The sequence below is a fragment of the Mus caroli genome, chromosome 3 (genome assembly GCF_900094665.2).
Source record: "Mus caroli chromosome 3, CAROLI_EIJ_v1.1, whole genome shotgun sequence".
Taxonomy (NCBI): Eukaryota; Metazoa; Chordata; class Mammalia; order Rodentia; family Muridae; genus Mus; species Mus caroli.
In genome coordinates, this window is record NC_034572.1 from 10,081,250 (window position 1) to 10,103,226 (window position 21,977).

Consider the following 21,977-nt stretch of genomic DNA (forward strand, 5'->3'; position numbering starts at 1 on the left):
ACTTCGTAACTAGTAGTTCTTATTTTAAGTGGTGGTTATTACCGCTATCGGCATTGATGTGTGTGCATGTGTAATCACCACTGCCACCTCCATCAAGGTCCCCTGCATTTCCCAGACAAGATCTCTAACTCCAGCAGCAGCTCCTGCCTGGGTGAGTCATTTCCAGAAGGGCTTTTTCTGGGGTGGACTTCCCAGAAGGCAGGAAATCCCCATTGGAAACCTTTCTGGCTGCTGAGCACAGATCCCTTTCCCTACTCGGGCGCCCCCTGCGGGTGACGACCGTGCCCTCGGGTTTCGGGTTCCCGGGTTCGGGGTGCGGGCGGCCCCGCCCTCCACCCAGGCCCGCCCAGCTCCTTGGCGCGGGCGTCCTGCCACAGGTCCACAGTGTCCCTGCCACAGGCTCTCCATCGAGGACCATGGCGAGGCTGAGCTGGGGGTACGGCGAGCACAACGGTGAGCGCGGGCTTCCAGAGGGGGCTGATGGGGGCTTGAGGGAGCTCTGAGCCCCGTGCGGGGTTGGGGGTCAGGGCCTGCTCCCCGCCAACTCTCTCCAGAGTGGACGGCGGTATTCCTTCACCTTCACTGGAAAAGCTCACCGCTGTCCCGAGAAAGCTTAAGAGGTCAGAAGTCAGATGACACATTTGTAAGGAAACAAGGACAACTGAGCGGCGAGAGCGCGCTGATCACTAAGTCACGGGACGCCTTCCAGGCGCTGTTGAAGCAATCTTGGTAACTTGTAATTTGCATACTGACTTGAAGTTTACTTGGGGCTTGTTCTTCAGTCTTACTTTCCTACCATACCCATCCTTTCAGAGACCAAGGTTTAGCAGACGATTATAGAAATTATAATATGGTGTTAAATGTATTTATTGATAAGCATGGCAACTTTTCTTCATCGCCTAAGAGTGTTAGGGATAAGACATTCTTCTTGTTTATCTTTTGAACTGATTGCTTCAATTAATTACTCAAAAGAATTGCAAAGAAAAACTGGGAAAGCAGTGATAGTCTTCAAAATGTAGTTTGTGGATAATAATATCAAAAACTTAAATTAGCATATACATTATTGGATAATATTCTATAGTACATTTTATGAAAGTTTACGGAAAGTTTTCCTTTCTTTTATTTTATTTTCCCCTTTTTTGTGTTTTGAGACGAATCTTACTCTGTAGCTTAGCCTGGACAGAACTTGTGGTCATCCTCTTTCCTTGGATGGAAAAAAACTCGTTTCTTATTGCAGCTTATTTGAGGTCGTGATGACATTAATGTTATTTTTAAAATGACATCAGATGAAGTTTAGATTTTTATGAATGACATTTATAGTTTAGATGAATTTCTTAAGCCAAAATAGCAATCTTACGTTTCATTACCTTCTAGTTTGTGTGTTTGAAAGACAATCTTTACACATTTCATTTTTGTCTCTGAAATCATTTTGATTGTTGTTATTTGGCAGTTATTAGGTGCCAGTAGTGGTACCCTCTCTGTGGTTAGGGAGAAGGTTGTGTTAGCCTAGGTACTGATTGCACCCTAATAGGTAGACAATAAAATTCGCCAGAAAATTTAAAAATTCAACTTAGAAAGGGCATTATAATGAGGAGTTGTTTTACATCTTGCTCATTTTTTAAATCTTAAAAAAGATTTATTCTTTTTTTAAAAAAATATGTTTATGAGTTTTTGACTTGTATGTTGTGGAAGTTAGAAGAGGGCATTAGATCACCAAGGACTGCTGCTGGCTTTAGCCTCCATGTGGGCGGGGAAATTGAACCCAGGTGCTCAGAAAGAGTATCAAGTGCTCTTAACTGCTGAGCCTTCTCTCCAGTCCCCAGTTTACATTCTAGCTAGGAGTTGTAGAACCATTCTTCTCTCTCAGAAACAGTGGTTTTCAGAGGACCACACCTTGAAGTTAGATTATGAGATTATGTTGGAAGAATTCGGTTGGGATGTACTGGGTCCTGACCAAGCATTTTTTTTTCTTTTTCTTTTTCTTGTTTAGTCATTGAAAGTACAGTGACTGAACAGCTGGAAAGAACTTAAGCTGAGCCTGGCAGTGATAAAATGGAATGGGAAGTGGAGCTCTGGACTGGACAGGGTGCCTGTTCCTAAGCAGTTTGTTTCTTCTTCCTCTAACCTCTGATCATTTTATAGGTTTAGGCCGTGTGACATCACCAAACATCATATAACACTATGGATATTCAAAAATTCCTCAAGCCACTGAGGCATGTACCTTTCACTTAAGAACCATGGTTAAGTGAATTTAAAGTCCAGTGTGCTAGGAAGCATACAAAGGCGGGTCTATTTAAGAGGCCCAATACTGCAAGCGAATAGATAAAATTGGCTATCCATCCAAGTGGCTTTATTTTGGGTAGATTTGACTTCTCTAAGAACAGGCCTGGTTGAGAAGTGTTAGGGATTGATGACGGAAGGGCTTAGGAAGAGAAAGCAGCCCCTTACCTGTTGCAAAACTGTTTGCATGTTGTGACTCCTGCACTGCATGGTTGAAATCTGGTGCTCATTAGATAGAATAACTCATATGTGGTGGTCATGACAGAAAGATTTTCTATATTAAATAAGACAAAATTATAAGCAGAAAGAGTACACACAGCAAGACAAGAGAAATTATCTCATAATTCTACAGTGTCTTCTGAGGATTTTAAATGCAAAATCGCCATGATCCATAGTATCACAGGATACCTATGAAGCAGGGTATATTGTCATTTGTTCATGGTGTGGCTTTTTTCCAGAAACCAATGTGAGCAACAATGTTATATTTTTTGACAGGGCATAGCCATTTTGTTTGAATTAGTCTCTGTGTAAGATTTGTGTGTGTGTGTGTGTGTGTGTGTTGAGTAGATGAGTTGCATATAACAGGTACCTCAGGTTAGCTGAGCTGAGCTGAGGGGCATCAGAGGCTATCCGTCAGTGCTATAACTACTAGCAGAAATAGCAGGCAGCGTCTGTGGAATGACTGCCCGTTTCGATGCTTAACAGCTCTTCCTCTGCTTAAACTTCTTGGCCTCTAGAGCAGCCAAGGAACATTCTTGGTTTCGAGATGAAATTTCTTTGTTTGCAACAATGAATTGTACCTCTGTTCTTGTTTGGTAGGTGGGTAACTTTGAGAAGCACTGTATGAAATGTAAATATTCTTTCACCTATAACGCACATTTTAATTCTGAAAACAATTTAAAGCAAATACGGTGCTTTCCATAACCACAAGACACTAGTCATGGTTAAAACAGGACCCGAGTCCTGAGGATCGTACTTTTACTAATTTTTAATTTTCCCCATGATGTGGATGATGTGGTTGTGGGTATGGGTGTTTTATTGTGTGCGGAAGCCAGATGGACCTTGGTTGTCTTCCCCCTCTGTTCTCTACCACCTTCTTAATTGTTTCTCTCTGAACCTGGAGGTCAGAGATTCAGGCTTAATCTAACTAGCCAGCTAACGTTGAACACCTTGAGTCTCCTCCTAAATGCTGGACTTCAAGTGAGCTGCCACACCCACCTGGCATTCATCTGGATAATGAGGATCCAAGCTCTCACCTTCACATTCGTGCTGCACTTGCTTTATCCATGAAGTCGAGTCCCCAGCCTGCTGTTACCGGTTTTAATTGGCTGAATGAAGAACTTACTTAGTCCTCTCCTTTTGGTCCTCTCAATTTCAGGTCCTGTTCACTGGAATGAATTGTTCCCTATTGCTGATGGTGATCAGCAGTCTCCAATTGAGATTAAAACCAAAGAAGTGAAATACGACTCCTCACTCCGACCTCTCAGTATCAAGTATGATCCTGCCTCAGCTAAAATCATCAGCAATAGTGGCCATTCCTTCAACGTTGACTTTGACGACACGGAGGACAAATCAGGTTGGCTCTGTTTGTTTATTCGTTGTTGTAAGACTTTGGATGGTTAGATTTACTCTCCTGTTTTTCACTCTGTAAATTTCAAAATTGAACCATATTTATCATGTGAATTCAAATGTTATGTATTTGAAACTTAAGATAATATTACCATGAAATAATAGAGAAAATTTGTAGAAAAAAGTATGCTGGGTGATATTTTAAAATTGGTTTTAGGTTATTATTACTTAATGATGTAAATATTGAAGTTTAATAGTTTTTCATAAATAATTTTGGTCTTTTCATGAAAACTTTAACGTTTCTTTAGATTTGTTTACTTTTATCTGTATGAATGTGTACTGTGTGGCTGTCTAAGGTTATGGTGGCTGTAAGCCCAGTGTGGGTACTGGGAATCAAACCTAGGTCCGCTGTACAAAACACAAAATACTCTTAATCTTAACTGCTAAGCCATTTCTCTAGTGCTGTTTTTGGAAATTGTTTAGTCATAACTACATTGCTAATTATTGTAAATGTAAAGTTGATAAGATATTTGCTTTTTAAATCTTTTTTTTTGTGCGTGCAGTCATAATATGTATGTGTAGAAAACAAGACACACAGAAATGTAGGCTAAAAATTAAGGCTGTCCCTACAGATTATAATTATGTTAGCAGCAATACATTCTTTTTCAGGATTTAAATTTGAAGCCACACGTATATACACATGCACACCATATTATTTTACATTTTCCTCTTATGTTATATTTAGGCTGATACTATATTACTCTAAAAATTTTTCCTATTCAAAATATTTCATGCATATTTTTCATTAAAATGCATGGCTCTTGTTAATAAATGAAATATATCAGCCCCTCTTTTATCATAATGTATACATTATCATCATAATAATGGACACTTAAGAAGGAAGAAAAGTAGATATTTAATTGAAAAAAGAAGTATTTAAAACATCTATCCTTATTTATATGTTTCATTAGTTGTAATAAAAAATAAATTTAACTTGTTCATGGGTCATATCTTTCACAATGGAAAGGTGGACTCACAAATTAAAATTTTAATTCACTTTCTCAGTCTATTACCTAAAGGGAAAATAAAATACTGTTTACTTAAAATAAATATTTGAATACTGGAATACTCTTTGAGCCTATCTGCTGCCAATTTAAAAAATGTAGCTGAATGAAAATATGTGAAAGCTTTTCTTGTCCATTGTGTGTTTGCAAGCATCTAGCCAGTAAATTTATGGGGCTTAGTGTAGGTTCTAGGGATGGGACTCAGGTTATTAGGTCTGCCTGGCAATACTCTCCCCCCGCCCCCAGTCATGTCATGGGCTCCCCATTAAGAATTTATATGATTTAATCATTTTCTTCATGAACTTATATTTGATGTCATAAGATCCTGCTTTTATAAAAGCATTGTTGTTAGTAAAAATTGTAAGTGTATATAGATCTCTTCTTCACATTTGTCAGATAACCACACTGAAATATTTCTCTAGGCCTGTGCAAAATAAATAAAGAGAAATCAATGACGTTTCTTTTTCTGTGAAGCAGAGAGAAAACCTGCCTTATTAGATGTATTTAACTTAATTTCCTTCAGGCTTTCAATTTTGTGAGTCTGTTAGTAGATGTATATGTAGTGTACAAAATAGTTTGGAAAAGCAGCCCAAAGCTTCTAAATATTAAGTTGCTAGCACTCACATTTGTTACAGGATACTTTTATAATATTTCAAACATAAAAGGTCTAATGCTACTCACATCAAATATTAAAGTGTTGACATTATTCTTCAAAAACATTTTCTTTATGAATGTTAGTATTTTTATTGGGGGGAAAAAACCTCTAATTTAATTTGTTCTGTAGTAATCTAGGTCTCTCATTCTTTTCCTCCCTCTTTCCCTATGCCCTCATTTCCCTGTATCTCCTGCCCCTTCCCCTCCCTCCCTTTCTCTTCCCTCCACTCTTTAACTCCTTCGAGACAGAGTTCCTCACTGAACCTGGATCCAGGCTGGTAGCCTGGAAGCCCTAGAAATTCTCCTCTCCTCACCCTGCCCACAGCACTGGGGCTACTGGCCTCGAGGCCACATCTAGATGGTTTTTATTTTTGTTGCTTGTTTGTTCTGAGTCAGTTACCCTGTGAAATCCAGGCTGGCTGGATTAAAGGTGGGCGCCACCACTCCCAGCCCACATGCTTTAACAGCACTGCTCTTACTGAGCCACCTCCCCAGCTCCAAGGAGCTATTCCTGACCAAAAATTAACTGTGAATTTTATCAGTGAACACACCACAAAATTGCCATCATGGTCCTTGAGGGTTTTGCATGGCTGGGCCAATGCACACCTGCACCTTGGCTAATTATGGAGGCATTCACTCTTCAGAACGTTAATAGTACATTGAAAGGTGACATCTAGGCACAAAATCCTTTAGGAAGACTATTCACTAAATATAGAAGGGGCTCTTGAGGGGAGACAAGATGGGGATACTCTAGACTCATCTCACATAATTTCACCTGACCCTGGTTCCTGGTGGTCTGGGATGGCTCCACCCAGAACTTCCGGCACTGCATTTTCACTGCAAGGTGGCATCTCTTGACGTGTTACTTTAGTGTTTTATTTGAAAGAGTTTACTTTTTGGAAATTCTAAGTGAAAGGAAATAAAAGTAGGTATGAGTTTGGAGAGATCATTACTTGTTTTGAAGAATAAAATGGACACAATGATTAATTATTTACTGATCTGTGATGGAAAGTAATGTAAAAATTGGTCATGTGAAAACACAAAATCACTTTCATTAAAATTAAGAATTGTTGCCTACTACTGTGGAGCACATCTGCAGTCCCTTCCCTTGTGAGGTACTTACCGCTCTAGAGGCAGTAGGACCTGGGAGAATGGAGTGGATAAATGAGGCAGACAAAAGTCTCATGAAATAGCTAACTTTATTCAGAGCGTCATAGAATGCTTACTCTGACGCTGAGGAGAGTCAGGTGAGTAAAGCACGTGATTACAAGGGCAAGCCACACGACACGTGGGGTGCAAGCCTCCCTTGGAAAAGCATGTTTTTCCATACAGGCACAGAGAGGATCACAGCAGCTGGCAATAACGAGTAATCTAAAGTAAACTCGCTCCTATCCACTACATCTGCAAGAAGCACAAAAACAAATTTCAAGAACAATTTTGTGCTTTTGAGGAAACTGAGGGCACTAGTCTCTTGTCTTGTTTTCTTGGAGTTTTCTCACAAGTGCTCAGACTTCTCACATGACTCCATTGATGGGCAAGTCCTGACAATGAGGCTGAAGAGGGAGAGTCATGAGCCAGTCCGTCTAACCAAAAAGAAATCCACAGATTAGCTGTTTATTGCAGACCCTTAGAAACCTAGATGTTTTTAAGCTCACTTTTTCCTGACCTGATTTTTCGAGAGAATCCTTCAATAGTCTTTTTCACAATTAGGCATTTGCTTATTCTAAACTCACTGAAATACTGACCTGTGCAGACTGAATATGTAACCTGTAAAATAATCCATGCTGCTTAGCCAGACAAAGCCTGCTAACCTAACTTTAAGAGTGACCTCTACTGCCATTATTCTTGGATGCCTCCCTAACAATGTGTGATTTTTGTATCACTTTCTTTCTCCAGAGCCAACAAGCCTGAGTCTCCTCCCAAAGTCAATTCCACATTGATTACTCAAGCTCTCTAATCTCCTTTCTATCTGCAAGGGAATGACTTTTCGCCCAGCTCAGATTTTGTTATGCAACAGCAAGAAGAAAAGCACAATAGAGCCCTTGACTACTTTCCTTTAGCCGCCATTCCATCCTGGGTCAATGCCGGCTGTGTAATGAACACATTACTGGCGTCATTCAGGGGAATCGTGCTGAAACTGTTTAAAGACTAATCAAGTATCTTATCCATTTATTCATCAGGTATTTGTGCATCTCCTCTGGCAGTTACTACCCTAGGAGGTGGTGATAGCAGGATTACAGTCTCTGTTTTCATACTTGCATCCTAGTACAAGGAGAAGGAGTAACAGTACCCTGTCTATTTCACACAGTAATACAAGAGGAAGCCTGCAGACTGACCTCAATGGTGGTCTCCTCTTTTTCACTGTTCACAGAGCTTTGAAAATAGCCGGACTTTGCTATCATGATTTTGAAAATATTTGTGTGTGTATGTGTGTGTGTATGTACCATCTGATATGGGTCTGATATGGGTGCTGAGAACTGAACTTGGTCCTCTGGAAGAGCTGCAAGCATGCTTAACTGCTGAGTCATCTCTCCTACCCCACCTTTATGTATTATAAAGAAATCTTTCGTATATAAGGTGGATACGTCTTGAAATTTAAGACTCTGAAGAGTAATTTAAATATCTGTTATTAAGTCTGTGTCTCCTTTTCTTACACAATTCTGGGGTATGCTGGAGTTTAGTTACTATTACGCATATTCAGCCAGCATACAATGTTTCCTTTCCATTCCTGCCTCTTCAGCAGACAATGGAATTAGGCAGAAATAGTTTACCTTCATTCTTTTCCCTTTCTTTCCTCCCTCATTCCCTTCCTTCCTTCCTTTCTTTTTCTTTTTTTTTTTTTTTTTTTTTTGCACAGGATAGCCCAAAGTCACTGGCCAGGGTGCCAAGATTATAGGTGTGCGCTACCATGCGTAGTTTAGGACTATTTTATATTAAAGTGTTTTTATGTACTTGTGACATAATTTTATTACTATAAACTTAGACATAATATTTGCTGAGGGAAAACACTGAAATATACTTCACCAAAGTAAAAAAGACATCTTGGAGTTTAAAAAAATACTTTAATTTCTTCACAAATAAATTCACAAAGAGTCTAAGGACAGAAGTCGTGCCAGTTTTTATGGTGATAGCAACAATCATGCCATGGTAGGAATGGGTATCACATGCCCAGTGCTGTTGTTTCTTCTATTTTCACAGCAGTCTTAGGGAGGCCACATCCCTCGCTCCTGTGGTTAGATGTCCAAGTGGCAGCTTAGAAGGTAGAGTTTGTCTAAGACCACCCTGCAGAGCCTGTTTCTGACCATACAATCTCTTTGGCTCTCCCATGCTAACACTGAACTGTTTTTGTTTTTGTTTTTTTTATTTCAATTTCTTACTCAGAAACTCTGGCTTGCCCCCAGTTAAACAGGGTGGATTTTCAGTTTGTAGAATTCGAATCTTTTCTCTTTGCCATCTGAGGGTGCGTTGTGATTTTCCAAGTATTTAATGGCGGTCTCTAGTTCCTTTTTACTCTTTGTATATATGAAGTTGTGTCCCTGTTGGCAAAATGAATGGCACATCTGTAAGGACAGGAATGTCCTGAGTGGTTCAGGGTGAATTTCTGGGTTTTGATGGGATGTATAATGTGATTTATTTATTCATTTCATAACTCTTTAAAATGTGTTGGATTTAGTTCTGCGTGGAGGTCCTCTCACTGGGAACTACAGGTTGCGGCAGTTCCATCTGCACTGGGGGTCAGCAGATGATCATGGCTCTGAGCATGTGGTAGACGGAGTGAGGTATGCTGCAGAGGTAAGCCACGCATACACTGCCTAATCAATACGGGATGCCTTCCATAGCCCCAGCAGAGCCTCAGCTACTCAGGCATCCCACTGTAGGGACAGCTTCATTAGCTCAGCAGGAAAGCTTCAAACAGGGCCTTTCATAGCCTTAAACCAAACCCCAAAGCTTAGTATGTATTATATATTTAAGATGAGTAGACTGAGCTTAACATGCTGTAAGATGCCTGGGATCCCAGCATTTGGGAGGCAGAGACAGGAGGATCAGGACTCCCAGGCCAGCAGCCTAGGATAGATGACAAGATTCTACCTGATCAAATAAAGTCAAATGACACTAACACCAAAAAATAATGAGAAGTACTTGTTGGAGGGCGTGGGATGGAAATCAGAGACTGGAAACCATTACGTTATTTATCCAGCTATGAAACATTATGATGAGTTTATACAACCCATATTTTGTTACGTGAACCTTTATCTGTTGGATTTTCTGAAAGGTCAGAGAGGAGAGAAACATTTGCATTATGTTAGCTTTGTGTGTATTTGGTCCAGACAAATAATCAGAAATAAATAAAGCTCACATTCTATACATGACAGCAGTGGCACTTGGATAAACTGTAAGGGCACAAACTCCAGATTTCATTTGCAGGTTTCTAAGGCAACTCTGTGCAGTATTCACAACACTGAGAAGCAGCACAAACAATGGTCAGTGTCATGCTTGCTCTTTGCTGACAAGGTACCCCTTTCATTCATTAGGAGTACTCGGCTTAGTCTAATCCTCTGTGTGAAAGCAGACTGTGATATACCTCATTTTAATACCATTAAGTAGCGCCGAACTTTACCCAAAAATGAAAGCCACATCTCAGTGAAAACTCTTTGAGTGAAACAGTCCTGGCATGTGATTTCTTTCTACAAGACGGAGCGTTACCTGGACTTACATACTGTCTTCATCTTCTGGCAGTTTCTGAGATGAGGTTTGATACATAGAATAGTTCTGTTGTTCAGAAAATCCAGCAAATGGAACTTCTTTTCTACTCTGATATGTACCTGACCTTTGAGGTTGCCATCCAACATGTCCTTTTGGCCAGTTATTTCAGTTTTATCTAAGTGTTTTTTATTGCAGTACCTGCCCTGTTCTCAGGAGAGAGAGAGGGGAAAGTGATGGGCAGTCCACTCTCTGGCAGCAGCGGTAGTGGTGGATCTGTGAGAAAAATCTAGACTCGGAGTGCCCTTCCAGGGAAAGAAACTAGTAAGGGAAAATGCTATGCAGTAGGAATGAGTTCAGCTTGCTCACAGAGAGAAAAGCTTTTCTGTATAGGAATGGTACTGGTAAGAGAGAAAGAGGCGTGGACGTTGTCCTGCAGAGCAAAGCCCTGCTCTGCTTTCTGTTATCTAAAACATATCTGATTGCCAAGTGGAGAGCACAGGCCACTATGGGTCAGATGTTAAAGGAGGGAGACAAGGTAGATGACTATGGAAGAGTTGAGGTGAGCAGTGATGGTGATTTGGGCAGGAATGTGAAGACACTGGAGAGATCCAATACATACTTGGCAGGCCATATCAACGGGACTTGCCTATACCAAGGATGCTGAGCTCCAGCAAGCTGTGTATACGAACCAGGATTTTAAAGAGGAAGTCATGGTGCTTTATCATAGCAACAGAAAGTAACCAGTACAAATATATGTATGCAAATATAAAGACTAGGCTAGTAGTCCATATTGAAAACTGTATTTGTGATGGTTTGTCTATCATTGCTGTATGTTAGGTCCCATGTATCAAAGGCTTCTCCAGCGGAGTATTGCTGCGAGGCTGATGAACTTTGAGAGGAGTGGCCTCAGAGGAAGACCTTAGGTCATTCCCATGTGCTTCCGATGGGGTGGTAGGATCTTGCCCCATCATGGGACCTTTTTACTTCCTGCTGATGAGGTATTCAGTCTCCCAGGCACTGCAACTGTGATATGCTACTTTGCCATTGACCAAAAAGTCAGAGGCATATACTGAGAACTTTCAAACTCAGAGCCATTTCTTTTTGTAAGTTAATTATCTCAGAACAGATGAAAAGCTAATATATAAATACAGGAGATGCATAAATCAGATATCCACACTCGTGATAGATTTTTGTCATAGTAATTGGCAGCATATTTTGAATGTCACAAGCATTCAGCTTAAAAATGCTTAGGTGAAATAATACAATTATTTATAAAGAACTTCACCAAAAAGGAAAAAAATTCTGTTTTGTTCTTTTTTTTAATTTTTAATATTTTTTATTACATATTTTCCTCAATTACATTTCCAATGCTATCCCAAAAGTCCCCCATAGCGCCCCCCACTTCCCTACCCACCCATTCCCATTCTTTTGGCCCTGGCATTCCCCTATATTGGGGCATATAAAGTTTGCAAGTCCAATGGGCCTCTCTTTCCATTGATGGCCGACTAGGCCATCTTTCGATACATATGCAGCTAGAGACAAGAGCTCCGGGGTACTGGTTAGTACATCATGTTGTTCCAACAATAGGGTTGCAGATCCCTTTAGCTCCTTGGGTACTTTCTCTAGCCTCTCCATTGGGAGCCCTGTGATACATCCAATAGCTGACTGTGAGCATCCACTCCTGTGTTTGCTAGGCCCCGGCATATGTTTTGTTCTTAAACAGAGTCTCACAATGTTGCTCTGGATGGTCTGAGACTCATTGTATAGATAAGGGTGACCTAAATTTTGTAAGAATATACCTGTATCTGCTGATGCTCAAATGTTGGAGTTACAGATGTGTGCTACTACTCCGGGTGGGAAGAATCTTATTCTGATTATTGTGAGGGCCAGTTTCCAGTCATTCATCTGACTCAATGTTCCTGTTAGTCAAGAAGTATGAGTTTGTTAATTTGTTTACTTTTAATGCAAAAAACACCAATATATAAAAGTGATACCAATTTCTCCTAAGGCTATGTGGGAGAGAAGAGGGATTTTTTAAAAACAGATTTTCTTGTTCTGGTTTCTCGTCATATTTCAAACAGTTATTACTTAGCCAATAGAAGGATGTCTACTTCTTACTTCAGAAGACTTCCTTCTCTGTATTTATATACTCATTTCATAGCCAGTTGTGTTCCTGACCCATTGATGCCATTTCTCACTAAGAGAGCTATTTAAGGAGTTGTTGTAACTGGCACAGAGCCATTTGGAACAACTTGAGCGCTCTCCCTGGCCCATCCCCACAGTGGAACGTTCTTTATCTCTCCTGAGCCATGGGAACCTTGTTTTGTCATCATGTTTTCAGGGTTCTTTCCTCCCCCAACTATCTCACACCAACATGATACAGAACCCACCTTTGTATGTTTCTGTCTGGATATCACTTCGTATCCCTTGATTATACATGGTTGTTGCACTATTTTATAGTTTTATAGTTGACTATCTGTGATAATTCTTATCTAACCAGAAACTCTTCATATTCATTGCCTATAAGATGTGGAGTAAGATTTTGAAGGATAGAGATAAAAGTATTTATTTGTACATACTAGATCATCTCTGTGACTGAGGGGAAATAGAGCATGAAGGCTGAATGAGTGTCCCTTTTTCTTTTTCTTTTTTTTTTTCAAAGATTTATTTATTTATTATATGTAAGTACACTGTAGCTGTCTTCAGACACTCCAGAAGAGGGAGTCAGATCTCGTTATGGATGGTTGTGAGCCACCATGTGGTTGCTGGGATTCAAACTAAGGACCTTTGGAAGAGCAGTCGGGTGCTCTTACCCGCTGAGCCATCTCACCAGCCCCGTGTCCCTTTTTCAATTGCCAATCAGATCCATAAGGATTCTTATCTGAGGTGGTCCCTGCTATCTTTGCTTGTTACAACATGGCCCCGCCTGCAGCATTTACGATAGGAACTAAATCCTCTAGGCCTGACATATTGCCCTTTGGCTTCTCTGTCTTTCTTTCAAGCGGAACTGAACTGGTAGTCAGTGTGGTTACTCAGCCTTCTCTTGTATTCCTCTGTGTTTGGGATACTCTAGTGCTCATGGGGTCTAACAAGAAGGCTTTCTTTGGGTTTTGCAAATTTCTGCTTGCGTGAGCACCAGCTGCCTCTTTTCTTGCTTGGACACCTTTGACTTTTTGACAGCAATCATATCTTGTTCTTGGCAAAAGATCTGAGTCTATTCATGTAAGGTAGAAAATGTAAACTGCCTATGCGAGTCAGCTCAGTATGACCATGGGAATGATGTACCCCTACATCAGAACATTGCACATAAAAACAAACTAATACACATTTACCATATGCAATTATCATTCAGTAGTACAAATGATCTAATAATAAAAGCATATGACTAGATCTAAACTAGTTTATCATAAGGGGATGCAAATTCCCCAGCCACAAAAGTGAGAGACTGCAATGAGGAACATCTAGCAGGTCAGTTTCAAGTGAAACCCTGTTACCCTCCTCTGTTACTTTATAGGAAGTTGACTTCCTGTAGAGCCCAAGCACCTAGGTGGGTTCTGTGGGCAACTGGTATCTGAGTCACAGCTACTAGTAGCCCATAACCCTCTGGTCTCATTTCATATAAGAGTAGATTAGGGGGAATAAAGTCAGTGTCTGGATGAAGGATTCCCTATGCACTTTATCATTCAGCATCAGACAGTTACAGCAATACTTAGTAGCATTTCTAATTTTTGTCATGCTTATACAGATGTTTGAACTATGTTATATGTTTTCTTTTCAGCTCCATGTTGTCCACTGGAATTCAGACAAATACCCGAGCTTTGTAGAGGCAGCTCATGAGTCGGATGGGCTGGCTGTCCTGGGAGTATTTCTACAGGTGAGAACCCACTGTTTGATTTTAAATAGCCATTTAACTAGTTTTAAATAGCAAACTAGATCTGAATATAGCACTTTCCTCTTGAAGTGAACACTAAAAAGTTCCATAATAGTTTAGGGAAAGGGTCACTTTTTTCTGAATTGCCAGTTGACTATGTGAGTAGCAACTGCCAAACCAGCAAGAAAGCAGCAGAAGGAACAGATGAGACCCCAAGAAGAAACCTAAGGGCTTCTGGTTCCTGACTTCTACATGGAGAGCTAGCACAAAGGAGCATTCAGTTTCATGGTTCTTGTGGCACTTGTTTGACCATGTTGGCAAATCATCTCAGAAATCCTGGTGTGATCAGCAAGTTCTGTCATCATGCTGGGGAACAGTTCCTTACAGGGCGTGCACTGTTTCCATGCCTCATAATCTGTGTGATGTTGTAACTTGTGGAACAGGAGTGGCGCTGAGGGGCAGAGACTGGGAATGGTGTGCCAAGCAGAGGCAGCCAGGATTTTACCCTTGAAATCTGGGTGCTAGCAATAGGATCCAGGAATGGCGGGAGAAGATGCTTGACTTTTATGGGGTTTTAAACCTTTCGGGAGACTGAAAATGTTCCTATGAATGAAAGGCATAAATTGTATGTATTTGTGTATTTACAATGCATATGCTTTTCAGGGTGGAACACCTTGATTTGGAACTTTAAGAAACTTGAGGCTGCAAGTAGGAGATCTAAAATTTCATGTAAGAGTTGAGGGCAGCTCAGTCAGTCTGGTTCTGAATGTCACAGCTGGTTTAATAGTGACTTCCCTAAGCAGGGTTTCTTTCACGTTAACCTGAGTCTTAAACATGGCTCAGCAATTAAGAGTGCTTGCTGCTTTTCCAGGATACCAGAGTTCAGACCCTAGCCAGATTGCTTGCCAGTGCTTGTAACTCCAGCTCCAGAGAATCTGACACCCTCTTATGTTCTCCTTGAGCTTCCACATAAACTCATACACATATACACACATGCATGTCTGAAACATGTGAAGCTATCACTATCAGCTTTGGAACTAACCTACAGTGCAGTCTATTCCCATGATGCTACCTTGTTCAGACTCTTCTGGCACAATCAATCTGTCAGGTAGAGGAGAACCTTGTTCTACATTCACTGTAGGCTTTGAGCTGACTCTGGCTTTTAGAAAATAATGAAAACGTAAGGATTGAAATGAAATGCTTGTTGCTTGTTTACTCCTGTAATTATGTCTGTTTTGAAACTTTACACTTTTAGATTGGGGAACACAATCCTCAACTGCAAAAGATCACGGACATTTTGGATTCCATAAAGGAAAAGGTAAAATTAATTACTGTTTGTTAATGACCAATATTTTTCTACTTTCCTGAATTTTGAGCACTTACACAGTAGACATACCATATCATGCATTATTTGAAGCAAGTTTTAACTTACCAGACCCAGATTGCAGAAATAATTTATTGCCACGTACCTTTTCAGAGTTGTGAAGAGCCTGATATTATCTATAGTAATCACCAATAAGTCTATGCAGATTTAAGTACTAACATAATAATTTTATAAAAAAAGAAGAAAATTATGACTTACTTAAAAGACTACTTATGTAAAATAAGATTCTGTTTTTTTCTTGACCTGGGATCTCTCTCCATATTTCACACTAGCCTGTTACTCCTTCTGGAGCCCAGGCTGAGCCTTGAACTCATGACCCCTGCCTCTGCCTGTTGACTCCTGGGATTATAGGTATATGCCATCATATCTCACTCCATTGTCCTTCTATATATAAGTCTATAGAATTCACAACTTTATCTGTTCTTTTTTGAGTTAAAACAGAAATTTGTTTTACTAAAATATTAATGGATGATAGTAATTATACAGTGAATGTGCGTGCGTCTGTCTGTCTGTCTGTCTGTCTGATTTGTAATCTGTAGCAATTCTCTTTGTTTTTCCAGGGTAAACAAACACGGTTCACAAATTTTGACCCACTATGTTTGCTTCCATCATCTTGGGACTACTGGACATACCCTGGTTCTCTGACGGTTCCACCTCTTCTTGAGAGTGTCACGTGGATTGTTTTAAAACAACCTATAAGTATCAGCTCTCAACAGGTATGCTCATTCTGCCAAGTTAATTGTGCTGTTATCAGACGAAACTTCTACGTCATTTTTAAAACACTGTTTTTATTTCTGCCATATTTTGGAGTCTGACATTTTCTTTCATTAATTAGGTGAATGGTTAGACTAGATAAGGTTCATGTCCTCTCCCTCCTTTTCGACTTTCCCTCCTTCCTTTGTTTTTTCTTTCTTTCTATCAGATCTTTCTATGTAGCCTAGGTTAGCCTTGAAAGTGGGATCTTTCTGCTGTAGACCCCCAGGCACTGGGACGACAGGTCTGCCACCATTGGAGTCACATGGATTTGATCCCTTTTTAAATTGCTCTGACTGAATCACTGCTCAGAAGTGTTAGATGCTTAAACTTTAAGTGGTTTACAACCCCATAGGGGAGTTTGAGTGTGGGATGGCAACCTCATCCCTCACTTGGTGCCATGTCTTTCTGCTGGACATGGGCTCTATAAGTTTCCTCTCCCCACTGTCAGGCATTTCATCTAAGGTACCCCCCTTTGAGTCCTGAGAGTTTCTCACCTCATCAGTTTCTCATCAAGTAAATCAGGTCTCTGGTACTTTTTGGGGAGTCCCCCCAACATCCTATTTCCTGAGGTTGCCTGTTTCCATTCTTTCTGCTGGCCCTCAGGGCTTCAGTCCTTTTCCCCCACCCAATACTATATTATGTTCCCCTCTAGCAACCCCCCACCCCATCCCCTTTCCCTCTCAAACCCTCCCCCTCTCCCTCCCCCCTTGTGATTGCTATCTTCTCCCTCCCTCCCAAGTGGGATTGAGGCATTGTCACTTGGGCCCTTCTGCTTGTTGACCTTTTTGAGTTATGTGGACTGTATATTGATATTCTGTACATTTTTTTGGCTAATATCCACATGTTAGTGAGTACATGTCATGCAAGTGCTTTTGGGTCTGAGTTACCTCACTCAGAATATTTTCTAGTTCCATTCATTTTTAAAACATTTAATTCTGTAAAAATTTTACTTGTTTTTATTATCCTATGTGTGTGTGTGTGTGTGTGTGTGTGTGTGTGTGAGAGAGAGAGAGAGACGTGTCTGTGTGGGTCTCTATGTATATGGTGATTGTTGGTAAGTGTGTGTATGTGTGTGTGTGTGTGAGAGAGAGAGAGAGAGAGAGAGAGAGAGAGAGAGAGAGAGAGAGAGGTGTCTGTGTGGGTCTCTATGTATATGGTGAGTGTGTATATGTGTGTGTGTGAGTGAGTGAATGTATGGGGGTGTATATATGCCCCACTGTGCATGTGGATATCAAAGGACAGCTTTGTGGAGTTGGTTCTCTCCTTTTACCTGTTTGTGTGTTATAGGGATTGAACACATTTCATCATAGCTGTGCAGTAAGTGCCTTTACCAAATCTGAGCCATTGTCCCAGCCCTGACATGTTTTTTTCTTTTCTTCTTTCTTTCTTTTTAAATTGATTCACATCATGCACCCCAGTTTTTGACATCTCTGTCCCCTCATTGCTGCCCTTCACCTTATAACCTCCCCCCCCGCCCCACCCTGCTGGACCCCCATGAGTCATTAGTTTGGTTCAAGGTCTCTGGTTTCAGTGACACCATCACTACTGAATCCTCACCAGGCTCCTCCTGGTTATTCTGCAGTTGCCTGTGTCATGGAGATCCTGCAGCTTGGAAACAGGAGGCCTTTTGATGAATCTCAAATGTTCATAGACGATACAGATTTTTGGGGTGGGCTAACCAGAGACCTGGATTTTTGCCAGGGTAGGAACAGAGCCGCTCAGTGTGCAGGCCTCCCCTTATTTGCACCACCAGGGTGAACTCTCCAGCACTACTAAGGTTAGGCCACTCAACGCTGCCATTGGCAAGAGTCACCTCTCCTGCTTTCATGCCTTGGAACCAGGCACCAGCACCTATGCCTCCAGAGCCAGCTCCACTGTGCTGCCCAGTCAAGGTGCCCGGCCTACTCTCCCGAATGCTATAGTGGGCAGGGCTAGCTTTCCTGCTCTCAAGTCCTCAGGTCTGCTCTTCTGACTATTGCAGGTTATGAGGGACAAGAGGGGGGGAGGGTATTATCACCGTATCCATGCCATCACCGAATGGCAGATGGGCCAGCTCTCCGAGTTTTCACTCTTAGGGCTGGCTCGCCTGCACCTCCACCACCAGGGTCAGCTCTGTTGTGCAGTGCCTGCTTTCCCCAGTGCTGCAGCAGGTGAGGGGCAGGGTTGGATCTCCTGAGCTCATAATCCTTTGGGTAGCTTTGCCAACTGCCAGAGGTGGTGGTGGTGGTGGGCAGGGGGATATCACCTATTAGCCTGTGCTGTTTCACGGCAGAATAGTGACAGGGTCAGCTATCCACACTTGTGCCCTTGGGGCTGACTACTCACACCCTGCTCTCAGGGCCAGCTCCACTGTGCTGCCTGCATGAGGTGGAGGGCCCGATTTCCTAAGTGTTGCCTCCAGTGAGAGATGGGGCCAGCTCTTGAGAACACAGCATACAGTGAGGGACAGGGTCAGTTATGTACCTGCTAGAAGTCTAGTGGACTCAGACATGCCCCTCAGTAGCACATAAGGCTGGGACCTCACCATGGCCCCAGATGACAGGGCTGGCCCTCCCAACAGGCTACTCTTCTCTGCCCTTGCATCTCCAGTTCCATCTCTCTCCATAATGCTCAAGTTGCTCCATGTTTCTTTCTCCCACATCTGATCACCACATACTTGCACATTGTAGTCATTTGGGGAATTAGATTAAATAACGCAGTGTAAAGGACTTAAGCACAGTGCCTGGATCTCTGTGTTCTAGAAGAGAGCTTATTTTATTAGTACTCAACTTTGGCATCCAGTTCTTAATGATGCTTGAGACAAGTATGACACAAAATTACTTAGAGGACTTTGCAAAAAAAAAGATTTTATCTTACTGGAGTTGCTATTCAAGGAAATGAAGATCTTAGTTGTTGGGCCCAGGAAACCAGCAAAGCAGGTCACACTTTGCTCAGCCTCCAGGCTTTACTGAGATGAACCTGCCAAGAAGGGGTGGGTGCTGAGTCAGCCGTGGTGGGAAGGGGGCACGTTTCCTGCCTGAATGAGCCTGTGCCTACGTGAGGGATAAGGTATCCGAGCCAGCCAGGGAGGTCATGAAGCCAAGAGAAACTAACCTCAGCGGGGCTGGGCGTGTCCTCCCTGGCTGGGCCGGGCAACGGGGACAGTGCTAAGGCTTAGGGCTCTTAGCAAATGTGCAAGCTAGCAGAAGAAAGTTCTATAGAAAGATGCAGTTCTGCATGGGTGATACAGAGGTAGGGATTTATGACAAGCTTCCGCGGAATCTGTTTGTGTGTGTGTTTTTGGTTGTGTGTCTGTGGGAGCGGTGTCTTCTGAGCAGCTGCATTCCCAGGACCATCACATGGACTGGAGTCATGACCAGGGTTACTTTAGCCTCTGTTGCTGGATTTCACCATGAGTTCTTCCTCATTCGTCCTCTCTGTTTTCAGCCACAATGATCTACTCTATTTAAAATGACTAATTCATAACTTGTGATCATTTGTCTCCTCATTCCCATGTGTGGGCTCTGTGAAAAGACATGACAGATTCTCATTTTTGAAAACAATAATCAGATTCTGCATCCACAGGCCATGGTTGTAAAGTGCTGTATTAATGGTGACAACCGCTTTCTCCTCTGCCTCCCTCTTATCTGATACTGTACAGGAAATGAAGAAGGATAGAAGCCTAACTGATATGGCCTGAGGTTAGGGGACTTAAAATTCATAGAGAATAAAGGCTCTCAACCTAACAGTTTACTAATTTCTCTCTGTGGAAACACTGCAAACTCAAAAGAAACAACAGACCTTGTTCTAATATGCAGCATATGTATGCTTTTAGAGAATTTATCCAATCTTTATCACTGTAGACCTTGCTCAATCTTATTAAACAATACTGAATTTCCCCAAATTACTAGAGTATTAGAAATCAAAATTATACCAGACTATGTGAATAGTGATTTGCAGCAACTAAAGTAGTGTATAAAGTTATATTTATTGATATGCAAAGATGTTTATAGTATATTATGTAGAAAAAGGAGATAGCAAAAATGAGGTATATTTAAGCACATTTTTGTAATAAAATATGTCAGATGTATGTTGTAGAGAGGAGGTGTATAGAAAACAGTTCTGCAAATCCCAGTTTGTACTGTTCAGAGCACAACATACTTTTAAAACTTTGATCCTCAAGTGAAGAATGTTTATATACTTAATTTTGGATTCATTGTTATTTATATGGCAAAGCGAATCTAACAGAACAATTCTTTATGATCTGTGACCTATAACTTAGCATTTTTACAGTGCATTAGTTTTAGCTGCTGGAAGAGTAAAGACTGTAACTCTTTCATCTTTTCCACCAAGTTCATTAAGATTGGTGTGACTTTCTGTGGTAAATTAATTCTCCTCTAATTGTCCACAGCTGGCCAGATTCCGAAGCCTCTTGTGCACAGCTGAGGGAGAGAGTGCGGCTTTTCTGTTAAGCAATCACCGTCCACCACAGCCCTTGAAGGGCCGCAGAGTGAGAGCATCTTTCTATTAGCAGTCACCAGTGGGCCAACGCAATTGGAACATGGAGATAGCAAATACACCGGAACTCAGACATTCCAATAATGGTTTTCTGAGAATTTCATGTTTGTGGATTCCACTTGTCCAGCACCTCTGGCACCACAGAGAAAACCAGAAGTCTGAAATAACTTAGCCCATCACTCCTAGATTTGCCCCAATGTATGTCCAATTGCTAAATATGGGATGTAATTAAAATCACAAAGTATACCTGCTTCAGCCTTCCTGACAATAATGTCAGCCTTACAAACCTCAGACTGTACTAAACTTTATTGTGGGCTTCGGTTGAGCCTATCCCATTCTAAATAGTGTTTGATAAAAACTTTAAATTCACTTTCAGCTGGTATTATTCCTAAACAAGCAGTTCTTACAGTCTTGATATTTTTCTGATTAATCAAGAGTATATATTTCCTTTAATACATTTTCTCAGATTCTCATTTATGTACTGTAATATAGCATATAAGACAAAGCACACCCAGATTAGGGTAGAGTAAGGTGGCTACTCCTGTGATTAAAGTAACCTACAGTTTTAGTGAAGAACTCCTCAGGCTAAGAACAGCTTTTTAAGACACTATTCCATGTAATATACTCACCCAAGGATGTTAATGACTACCAGGGTGATGACATAGTGTGTGGCTCATGATATTAACGTGATTCAGACCAGCAATGTATACGATACCACTGCAGCAGAACTGCCCAGAGCTGGTGAACAGGTTCCTACATTTGCCCTGGGTTATAACAGAGTGGGACACTATCCTATATCTGTTGTTTTTTCTGTCACCCATTACAAAGATGAACCAAGTCGTGCATAAATGCCTAAGCCATTCAGTGCATTTTCTAGGAAGAGCTTATTTCCCATTTGTACGTTAGTTAAGCTGTTTCATGATTTTATAAGATGCCATTTGTTACTAACTTTAGACTATTCTATCCGGAGAGGTTTTCTTTTGTATTCAGTGAAGGAAGACAGGCACCACATTCCTTTTTTTTTTGCCATTATTATTTTTTTTTTGGATTGTTTCTTTTTTTTAAATTTTTAATATTTTTTTATTACGTATTGCTTTGCCATTATAAGGTGATTCTATCATTAACTCAATAACCACACTTAAGACTTGAATATTTGTTATACTTTTGGTAGTTTTGTGAGACTGTGTCCCTGGGTTTC

General features: G+C 41.1%; 1 protein-coding gene across 1 annotated transcript; it reads left to right on the plus strand.

Annotated features, from left to right (window-relative positions):
- The first annotated feature begins 362 nt into the window (after positions 1-362).
- Ca13 (carbonic anhydrase 13) lies at positions 363-21,624 on the plus strand. Its single transcript, XM_021158314.1, has 7 exons — positions 363-453; positions 3,659-3,856; positions 9,241-9,359; positions 14,050-14,145; positions 15,398-15,460; positions 16,087-16,242; positions 20,673-21,624. The coding sequence occupies exons 1-7, from the start codon at positions 417-419 to the stop codon at positions 20,790-20,792; spliced, it is 789 nt and encodes a 262-aa protein (XP_021013973.1). The 5' UTR covers positions 363-416; the 3' UTR covers positions 20,793-21,624.
- Positions 21,625-21,977: the final 353 nt, after the last annotated feature.